Source organism: Haplochromis burtoni, unplaced genomic scaffold, assembly GCF_018398535.1.
Source record: "Haplochromis burtoni strain Fernald_Lab_line unplaced genomic scaffold, NCSU_Asbu1 Contig_480, whole genome shotgun sequence".
Lineage (NCBI taxonomy): Eukaryota > Metazoa > Chordata > Actinopteri > Cichliformes > Cichlidae > Haplochromis > Haplochromis burtoni.
This window is the reverse complement of record NW_024582841.1, coordinates 279917-291508: the sequence shown is the minus strand read 5'-3', so window position 1 is coordinate 291508 and position 11592 is coordinate 279917. Positions and strand designations below refer to the sequence as shown.

The 11592-nt window shown below is 41.2% G+C and overlaps 2 protein-coding genes across 3 annotated transcripts in view; both read right to left on the bottom strand.

Moving 5' to 3' along the window:
* The window catches only part of LOC102297995 (zinc finger protein 99), a gene marked incomplete at both ends in the record, with an annotated part of 370247 nt that overhangs the window by 133364 nt on the left and 225291 nt on the right, over nucleotides 1-11592 (bottom strand).
* LOC102297688 (sodium channel protein type 4 subunit alpha) overlaps nucleotides 1-11592 on the bottom strand; it is a 279846-nt gene that overhangs the window by 94962 nt on the left and 173292 nt on the right. For both annotated transcript variants that reach the window (XM_005946550.2, XM_014341435.2), the window contains exon 16: nucleotides 8754-8992. In XM_005946550.2, coding sequence (XP_005946612.1) covers nucleotides 8754-8992 — 239 coding nt within the window. The remainder of the gene's footprint in view (nucleotides 1-8753; nucleotides 8993-11592) is intronic.

The window sequence follows — 11592 nt, the reverse complement described above, 5'->3', positions numbered from 1 at the left end:
CACACACACACACACACACACACACACACACACACACACACGCACACACACAGGTAAAGTGTGTGTGTGTTTGATGTAATGATGAAGGAGGCTCTTTCAGAACCAAAGGGTGAAGAAATACATAGAATCAAAGATTAAGAGGAAATGAATCAGTCTGAAAAAAAGGTAAATTTAAACAAATTTAACAGAAAGAGAACAAGAAGAGGAGGAGGTGAGGAAGAGAAGAATAAGAAGGAGGCTAAAGAGGAGAAGTGAAAGAAACAGGAAGAGAAGTGAAGAAGAAGACGAGAAATGGGCTAACGGAGAAGGAGAGGAAGAATAAAAGAAGAATGATGAGGAAGATAAAACTAAGAATAAAGGAAAAGAGAAAGGAGGAGGAGGGTCAGGATGTGGAGGACAAAGAAGAGGTTGCTGGTTTGAATCCTGCCTGAGTTTGCATGTTCTGTGGGTTCAGCAGTCACATTTATCAGCGCTCTGTTGTTGAAGAGTGTGTGTTACTGATCGGTGCACAGAGTGTAACGGTGTGCTGACATCAGGCGGAGTGACATTAATCAAGTTAGACACAGTTCAGCTGTCAAATGTCAGCAGCTGCCTTTGGGCTCCAGCTAAAAATCACATCACTTCTCAGAACGCTTTATTTTATTATGCAAGAAATATTTGGTAAACTCTCTGAACGCTGAGGCTCAGCGAACATCACTCGGATTTATTTTTATTATAAAAACACGTGGACTGATTATTTTTCCCTGTTTTATTTCTAAAGTTTTTAAATGCAGGACAAAATGAACAGGAACACTATATGGAGTGCACCAACCACAGCAATACTTCATACAACTTTCAGAAATCACGGCAAAGTTCAAGCATGAAAAAAAAACCTAAATTAAACCAGCAAACATATTACATTACATTGTACAAGTACATTTCTCCCATAAATCAGTGTATTAAAAAGAAATCAACAGATCACAGTTTTCCTTCCTTTCTATTATTTTAAGAGATACATATATGCATAGATTTGCTCTGAAAATTAGGACAATATTAATTTGCATATATTAGTTTTCATTTGTATCTCATTTGCTTCATTAGCATTTTGTTATTAAATTAATCATTGTACAATTTATTTAGGTTTTGGGGTGGGGAGTGGAGGGTTGTATTGAATACTGAAAATAGGCCAATGAGAATAAATATCAATAATACAGTTTAAAATTTAGGTTACTTTACAAACAGCTGTCCTGACATTGGCTGTGAACAAAACTCGCCAGTCAGGTAGCGAGTAATCCCGCCACAATAAAGTGCAGCCTAATAATGCTTTAGGTCTCCATAAAATATGAAGATTAGACAAATAAAACAAGTGGAAACCAACACAGAAATGATAAAGCTGCAGTTCCTCTGTTGTCCACTTGAGGCTCACTTCCACCTCACAGGCAGCTGGAGCTGTTTGCTAGGCTTCACCTCAGTGGAGTGGCCTTTTGGAGCATTTTTAATGACATCATGTGACCAATAATATGTCTCCTGCCAAACAGTCTGAGCTCCTGTGCTTTGAATGATTGAGTGTCTGTGCATTTGAACTCTATAGTTTACTGATATGAACCACTAACCAAGCTTGGTAGCATTGCAGCAGCCAAATCACTAATTTGAGTGCGACATCATCAACAGTGGTTTGACTGCATTCATCTTTTTATACAAGTTCTGTGTGGAGGGTCTTAAAGGCAGACATGTCTCACCTGAACTTTTCAGAGCACACTTTAATCAGGTAAGTTACTTTGCTTCATCTCCTAATCCTAGCACTCTGCGATTTTACTCCAAATCAGAGGAGTTACGTTTAGCTTGCTTTTTAAAATTATACACGACTAACTGTCCACTCTTTGTTGTGAAACAGGCGTTAGTCTGTGGGCCGAGATCTAGGTCTGAGATCCAGTTCAGCCAGCAGACTCGCTCGCTTCCTCACCAAACAGTTACGTCTGTGAGAACGAAGAGATGGCAAGTTTAAGGTCTAGACACTGTGTTCTCCACTGAGTGTGTGTGTCTGCGCGTGCTGATTCATTGACTGAGCAATGAAAAACTACTCGGGTCAGCAAGTAAGTGTGTGTGTGTGTGTGTGTGTGTGTGTGTGTGTGTGTGTGTGTGTGTGTGTGCACGCTGCTGGCTCCCAAACAGGGGTTGTCGACATCAGCACTCAGTAATAACAGTAACATCAGCAGAGAGAGGATGACATGGACTGTGTGAGTGTGTGCGCGAGACACACGTGATTATTTTTGTCACAACCAGGCAGATGTAATGAGTAAGCAGCGGGACACACACACACACACACACACACACACACACACACACACACACACACACACACACACACAGAGGCTTCGGTCAGAGACACCGTGTCCATGTGGATTTCCTGATGATAAATTGCTTGTTCAAGTCTAAAGCTCATCAGTTTTTAAAATGTTTTTCCTAAATTCTGTTTATACGCTAATTTTACTTTAAAACATTTTACATCCCTGAGTTTTCGTCTTCCCCATCACTGTCCTAGTGCCTGTTAGCAAGGGCAGGACTATGCTGACCAAATTAGATAGGTTACAGCAGAGGACTGTGTGTTATTGTGAGGAAACACCACAGAAGAAGCCTGTCACGCAACAAACACCTTTCTTCAGAGCAAGGAAACGTCTCATTCTTCACCTACATGCTAACACGACATCGGAAAAGAATTGGAAGAGTTACAGAGTTTGACTTTTTAGGTTTAAGACTCAAGACGTGAATGTTGTGGAGCAACATCTATGAATGACTTAATGGTAAGAAGCACTGAAAGAAGCGTGTCAAGTGAAATGATCCTCCTTTTATTCAGGAGTCTTTTGTTCATCAAGATGACCCCTGAATACACAGAACGCCCCAAAATCAGACAGCCCTCTATGAGCAAGCCCTTGGTGACAGTGGGAAAGAAAAACTCCCTTTTGACAGGAAGAAACCTCAGGCAGAACTAGGCTGCCATCTATTGCAACTGGTTGGAGGGTTAGGGAAGGAGACATGAAAAAAGACACAGTGTGGAAGACAGCCAGAGATTAATATTAACTAATTATGATTATATGATTAACTGTAGAGCGAATGATATTCATCCCGGAGATCCAAGACTTATAGACCTGTTCCGCAAGACTTTTCGATCACTCCATTGTTAGAGCAACTAAAAGTTCATATGCAATAATTTGCTTTATTTTGTAGTACACCTCCGTTATGTGACCTGCCCACTTTTCCATGCAGACACATAGAAAGCTAGAGGTGAGAAGACCAGCAGGAAAACCCTGTGAGCACCAATGACAACAGAGTCAGACAGCCTGAAGGGAAGAGCTGGGTTGGTGGCGGGTCGCTTTCTCGTTGGAGCGTATCCTAGCTGTCATACTGTCATAGGTTGTGATTCAGGATACACTCAAAACTTTAAAATCAGATTGGCTTGCAAATATAGAGCAATCAAAAGGGCAATCAAAAGAAATGTAAATGGGTTAGCCAGTTGCAAAATGCATGGGTCAGTTATATATATATCTATATCTGTATATGTAAATATGATCTGCCCAGGGTTTTCTATTCTATTCTATTGACAGAGCTTAAGTTTTCAGTCTCACTGAACTCACTATGTTTGATTTATATTTCATAAATTCTGTGAAACTGCCACAACCCAAAGACTTTATATTAGCATGCTATATTAGCATGCTATCATTTCCTAGTTAAACAGTGTTAACATAGCATTCAGCTGCTAGTCCCTCTCAGACTGACAACTCAATCCGTCCATCTTCTTTCTCGTTGGAGCGTATCCTAGCTGTCATACTGTCATAGGTTGTGATTCAGGATACACTCAAAACCTTAAAATCAGATAAATGTTTTCAGATTTATTAAAATAAAAATCCAGACTTAATCTAAAATTAAGTCCATACAGACATTAAAGGTTAAGTATAACGAGGATGAGTTGTGCCCTTGATGCAGAGTGCTGCTCTGTGGATAAAAGCCTTCAGTGAATGTATGTATTCTATAGATCTTTGCACACATGGAAATATTGATAAGTGACGCTGAAGAGCACACGAGAAACAGCTACTAAAAGTGAAAACTGACATTGATTGTGTCAGCACAGAAATGACCTGAAATGATCCTTACATAACACACACACACACAAAGAGACACACACACACACACACGCACACAAAGAGACACACAGCAGAGGCTCTCCTGTCCGTCAGAAAGGCTAGTTAAATGCTATGTAAACATCTGTGAGGATTAGAGGTTTTAGCCTATAAAGAACTTAGCGACTCCACAGTGCAATCGGATCCCGTTGACACGACGCGGCGTTTATCTGAGACTTCAGCGCCTCTGAATTGAAATGGAGGAGCGCTTCAAACTGTTTACGTTGCAAAAGTATATAGCTGCATTAAACTGGAGGCAAGATGACAGCAACATTAGAGGGATATTATACAACAGCTCATGCTTTTGACTCCTTGACGTTCCTTGGGGGTTTTGAAGCTGTCTGAACATGTGGGCATACACAGCTGACCAGCTTAACGTACACAACATCATTATATAAATCGAATCAATCACTTTGTTTCAAAACTATCGATCCATCAGCTCTGTCTGCTCAATCCTACAGAGAGAGGCGTGCTATCAAATACCATCCACTCTCACACCTATACACTTAGCACATAAGAGTAAGACTCTTCAAGAGTAACAGAGAGCGACTCTTCCAGCAAAAACCAGGGCAAAAGATGCCTTAAAGCAGCGGTCCCCAACCCCCGGGCCTCGGACCGGTACTGGGCCGCAAGAGTTGAGGCTCAGGTGTGAAATGTCTGGTTTTCAGGATTTTTATCGGTTTTCAGCGTTATTTTGTTATCGTTTTTTTCATTAACTTGGTTTTCCTGGGTCTTTTCACGTGTGTTATGAATAAATCTTATTTTTTCGGTACCGGTACTAGTTTTATTTTTGTTGTATTTATCCGTGACACCTTAAAGGCCGGTCCGTGAAAATATTGTCGGGCATAAACCCGTCCGTGGCGCAAAAAAGGTTGGAGATCGCTGCCTTAAAGGGTCATTTCATTGTTATTTTGCCATATTTTCTGCAGTCCAAATACACTCACCAGATAAATCATCAGAAGATCCATTCAAAGTTTTGGTGACTTTAAATTTTAAAAGCTTTTTTTGTCCCATAAATTATACAACTTCTTCAGATTAGTAAAGCTGCTCTATTAATGGGTAGAGATTAATAACATCTCCTGGCTTTGGACCGGCTTCTCCCCATTCTGTCTCACTGTATGGTTATAGTGAGCCAAGAAAATGAATACAGACAATTAAGTACGCCTTTGTTACAGTAACAAATATGTCTGTCAGCACACAGTTAAAGCTGCTGCGAGCCTGTTCTGAGCAAACACAATCAACTCATGCAGCTATTGATTGGGCCTCTGGAGGTTGTGACAGGACAGCTTCCATCTTTGGCATTTCAGAACTGTGCCATAGATTTCTATTTAGGATTCAGCGACATTTGCAATCCTTATACTGTGTCTGGTTAATCTAAAATTTAGAGTTAGAGCAGCTTATGAGTTTCACTTCTGTAGTTTGAACACAGTGAAAAGACAGCGTGAGCATTGGTGGCTGCGCAACCAATCAGAAGAAGCAATAAAGCAGTGCCGTATTTCTCTGCTGATTCGCCTCAGTTGAAACTGAAGATCATTTTGTTTACTTACTCTTTGAAGTGATTGGTTGTTTACAGAGGAAAATGAATGCTGGGGCATCATAGCATTACTAAAAGCATCTCTCATAATCCATGTGACTCTCCCACAGAGGCCCACCTTTGAGCCTGGCCCCACTGACTGAACCACTACTGCCGGCAGGCCAAAATCACTGTTTCTACTTATAAACTGTATTACCATTTTCTGCCTGCAGCCTGAGCTGAGGAGACCTGACATCACTGGACGGAAACAAGTGTGTGTGTGTGTGTGTGTGTGTGTGTGTGTGTGTGTGTGTGTGTGTGTGTGTGTGTGTGTGTGTGTGTGTGTACAGGTGTGATTAGCACGCTGACTCTGGCTGAGGGCCTTTCACACCTCAGGTGAACCAATTACCATATTGCATCAACCTATCAGCTCCTGTCAGATAGTCGGGACACCTGCGGGCTCAAACACTGGAGTTAGTCACAGTGGTTTAAAGCTATCTGACCCGCATCTGTCAGCTCTAATACTGAAACCCACCTTGCCTTTTTTTTTTTTACAAAAGGAAAAAAACACAGACTTTTCTAGAAAGGCAATGAAATTAGTTTCTATTTTTCCTCTCTGAATCCTGAGGATTTGAAATTGTCCAAAAAGATTTGCTGTGGTTTCAAATGTCCGACGGGGGTTTCCCAAACCGTCACGCTCTTTGTCACTTTTGGAAAATGTCACAGTCTCTTCAACCCGCCCGAAGTTTGTTTCCACACCTGCTTGTAAACAACCAGTGAGGAGCTTCCTTCACTCTGCTCTTCCAAGACAAGTTTGCATGATGTGAGATTCACGAAACTGACTGAATCTCTCATTTCAGCGATTTAGAGATAACCTTGTGTTACAATACAAAGAGATAAAGTACATATCTCTGAAAATGTGGCAGGTAAAAGTCCTGACATTTTTCCCAGCATGAAACAGGATATTGGATGTGACATTATCAGGTTTCTTTACATACACCATGCTATTAGTTTATGAAAGACAACAATGGATAGGTAGGGAGTACATGACAAGACGCACTCAGCTAACTTAAGGCCTCAGACACACAGGAGAGACCTGCCAGCGACCGTTCAGCACCCACTGGGTTTTTCCTCACCAACTGTGAGTAGTTGCAGGAAAATACATGAAACTGCTAATCTGAAGGCATGCAGCCTTAAAATACTTGTCAGTGACCCTCTGGTAACTGTTGGCTAAGAAACTTGCTAGCTATTTACTTGCTAGGAATAAGTGTGTATTCCGGGACTAGTTGGCAACTGGTTACTGGCAGCTGCTAGCTTGAAACTGGCATGCTGATCCACTGGAAATATCCTTGCAGTTGCTTTGGTTGCTATCAGGTTGCTAGAGACACCAGTAGTTTGCATGGAGGGCATCAATTTGTCTGCACCTGTCTGCTACACAAAAGATAGTGAAACTGTGAAAAGTGTGATGAAATCAGAAACAACATTCGCCTTCAAAGTAAAAGCTGCATCTTTTGAAATGTGTTGGTTGAAGCGATAAGGCACAACTTTTATTCTTAAGGTAAACATTTTTCGTTTCCGGTTTGTACTGTATCGCACATTTTATGACAGCTCAGAGAATAAATGGGGAATGTTTACAGACAAGTCGGTGTCTTTCATGCAATCTACACGCAACCATGGTAACCACTCACCAGCCAGTTGGTAAAGACACAGCAGCAGTCAAATAGATAGCTAAACTATGATTAACAGCTGAAACTTGAAGCTAACACTGCAGATAAACACGTTGAGCTAAACAGTACAAAGAGTTGAAAGATGTAAAAGCTAAAATGAACTAAAATGACAGAACCCAAAGTATTTCTAGCAGTTAAATTATTAACAAATTACGGAGCCCCGCAGGGGACATGGGAGGAAAAAAAATTAAGATGGACTTTTGCGAGATCTCGCAAAACTAACTCGGGATCTCGCAAAAGTTTTGTGAGATCTCGCAAAACTAACTCGGGATCTCGCAAAAGTTTTAGCCGGGAGTGTGTTCATGAGGATGGTCTGTCTATGGAGGTATTATTTGAAAAACCTGGAAATTATTCTATTGGTCGTCTTTATGGATATATACTATGGTATCAGAACTCGTCATTAAGAATAAAGGTGAGGAACTTTGTAATTCAAATTTAAATCCATACTATTTGTTACGGAGCCCCGCAGGGGACATGGGAGAAAAAAAAAATTAAGACGGACTTTTGCGAGATCTCGCAAAAGTTTTAGCCGCATTCTTCCTCCTTCGACCTCCCGTTAGCTCGAAGCTAACGGGAGGTCGAGACCTACTACAGCTGGGAGGAACACTGCTTTCCCGGCACATCGTGCCTAGTATTTGTCCTATAACCAGGCCTGAAATATAATAGAAAGCGCTCAGTTCACAAAAGAGCTTCAGGGGTTACTCCTAGTAGGTTCTTGAAGGTTAAAGTGTGGATAACCTGTTAAAACTATTAGTTAAACATTAAGGAAACGTTTAAATGAATAGCTGCTAAATGGAGGTTTAGACAACAGTGTGGGCTTCAGATCCAGTTTAATTGAGCTCAGACAAACACATTTAAACATGACAGGGCTGCAAATAATCATTTAATGTTGCTCAAGCAATTGGTTCACGATGTTTCATCTTTCATGAGCTGCCTTAATTACTTTTTCTCTCTTTTGAGTTACCTGTCTGCTGCTCCAGTCATTCCTGGTTTATTAAAAGAGGAGGCAGAGGGTGGGGCTTGCTATAAATAAACAGGCCTCAAGGGCAAAATAAACCATCTGCTATAAGCACAGGGGGAAATGGGGCTTCTTTATGGCCCCTGTGGTTTCCCCCTTTACCTTTATGGGGTTTCCCCATCTGTTATTTAGGTTCAGTTTGTGAGCCTTTGTTAAGCAGCAGTTTTTGAGCTGATTATTCTGCAAATATCTGATCTTGTTTGCTTCTGTATTCCTGTGATTGTTTTGGGTGAACAGTGCACCTGTGTCTATGTGTCTCTCACCCACATATCTCCACCAATAACCATGCTTTACTGCTTTCCCACCAAGCATCCACGCATTCATTCATCCATTGTTCCTACCAGGTTCCCGATGGTGAGCATGCCATTGAACTCATCAGTCATAGGGTAGTGCTCCATGGCCATGAAGAGCGTGTTGAGGACGATGCAGACGGTGATGGCGAGGTCCAGGAAGGGGTCCATCACCATGATCTTCACCAGCTGCTTCACCTTAAGCCACATAGGGCAGCACTCCCAAACCAGGTAATGGTGGGCAAACGTGTACCAGCAGGGGTGACACTTCTTATGGGATTCCTCCAGTTCTGCACAGGAAACAAAATGTGGTCAGGAGGTTTCCTTCTGCATAAACAAAGTTACACTGGTTAAGCTGGAAACGGAACAACTGAGAAGCTGGGAAAAGGATAAGTTACAAAGCTGATTGTGGAACAGACTAAAGGTGCAAAAATACTGGGCCCTGTGTATGATTTTCCAGGTGTAATGATGACTGAAACAGATGACAAATTAATACATAGCAAGCCTAAAAGACGAGATTTGGCTTAAAATTTGCTCAAATTATCTTTAAGATCAGCTGATCTGCTGGGATTGTTGCCGACTTTGACTCTGATCTAACATTTTGCTCGATTAAAACCAGAACAGAAGTGATTTAAGTCAAGAGATGATTCGGATACAGCAGGATGGAGGCAAGGTGAAAAGAATACCAATCAATGGATAAATGTGATTATTAATAGGAACAAAGACTGGTCTAAAAGGAATTTTGGACTGATAAATGTATCTGTTGTGTTACAATCTGAAGCTCTTTCTATATAAATACTTGTGGAGCAGAGGCTCAGACTGCATTACCTGTAGTTATATTGGTCGATAACAACAACGATAACAGAAATACTTGTGCTGTGTGGCACAAAGCTTGATGGCAAACAGTCCTGAACACATGAACTAATTAATCAGAAGATCAGTAAAACAAACAGTGAAGGCACGTTATGAAAGAAAGCACTGGCGGATTTGCAGCCTTTTATTTAAAGTAAAAAAGCGTCTCGTTCAGTGACGGAGCCTCGAAAATGCTGACTGTGAAAAGTCACAGGGCTGGAGTACTCCTAAATGTTTACAAGGTGTCCTCTGGTGTCAGTGTGATGACCGACGGCATTATGGCAGCAGTGAGAGGAGTCGCACTCCCAAACTGTTCTTTGTAAAACAGCCCTTATAGAGACATTTACATGAGCTGAGCGAGGATCAATAGATGCTCTCTTTGCACTTCTTCATCACCATTTCCGATTATGGCATCAGATAAAATTATCCAGCCTCTTCAAGGTTCATGAAAACCTTCTTCAGGACCTAAAGTTGTCTGAATGTTGGGAAATCTCCAAACTGATATATCAAACGTGAACGCTGTTATTGTTTCTCCATTTCACAGCTTTGAGCTACATTTACAGTTAACATGTGATCAGATTAGAAAATGATTTTCACACAAAAAGAGTCATGGCTGAAAAATGAACCTCGTATTAAGTAAAAACTTTCCATATGGTATAACTTGTTTTAAGCAGCCAACTAAAGTTGAGCCAAACTTTCTGCAGTGAACCATCAGAAACTCCTCAGGTACGAGGTGGGGTGGCTGTAGTTCAGGAGGGTTGGTGGTTTGATCCCAGTTTTCATGCCAAATATCCTTGGACATGAAATATCCGTCTTACTCTCTGATGCATCCATTGGAGTATGAATGCGTATGAATGATATTTAGAAAGCACTCACCATATAGATAATAGTGCTTCTGTGAATGGGTGTGTATGGCGTGAATGCGGCGTGTTGTATAGAGCACTTTGAGTACTTCAGGAGTGTAGAAAAGCACTCTATAAGAACCAGACCATTTACGAACGTCTCTGTTCCCCTTCATCACTGACATCATCTTCATGCAGTTTATTAAAATTATGCTGAACTGATTGTTTATTCTTTGAGCTGAGACACTTGGAGTGGGTGTAAAATTGATTTGGTTTCAGTGTTTTAACAAAATTGTTTTTCAGTTGTGAAAATGCCCTATGACTACCTCCCGTGTAGGTTTCCCGACTATTACCAAACGTACTTTGAATATTTTGTAATTATGACAAAATCATAGCTGATGCAGAATGCAGAAGTAAATTGAAGCAAATATTTATAAAATTACAATTTATGTTTCGATTTATTTTAATATTTCTATTTTATTTTTGCACTTTTTCCCCCTCCATACAACCAAACGCCACCTGGTGATTGCTTAGTTAATCTGAACTGGTAAGAACATTTTGGATCGTAGTGCTGTTTTTATTTTTTTTAATCCAAAGAAGAGCTCAAGTTAAACCATGCAAAATGAATTCATAAAGCTTATTTTAAATTGAAGGAAAGTCTCCTGGGAAACAGATGATAATTTTAAAAATGACATGAATAAATCAAAGAGTGGAGCCGAGAAGGGACGGAGGGATGAAGGGTGTGCAGATGGATGCAGGGAGGACAGCAGTGGGATTTTGTATTTTCCTGTATAATGATCTGTTCTGTAAGAGCAGCGACTGCCGAGGGGAGAGACTGTGACTCAGCAGACCTATCACACGCACGCACACGCTTAGAACACACACGGGTGCAGATTTGATATGAATCCAGAAATGTAACACACCGATATCATACACACACACGTACAAACACACACACAGGAAGTTGGAATGATCTCACGGTTAATGAGGGTGACCAGGATAACACTCTCTCCCTCTCTGTTTCTATCATTCTCACTCTGTGTCTCTCTCCCTTTTCCCAAGTCCCTGGCGCAAACAAAGCCTGTGTTCCCCTGGGGTTGACTAGGGCAGCGACACACACACACACACACACACACACACACACACACACACACACACACACACACACACACACACACACACACACACACACACAC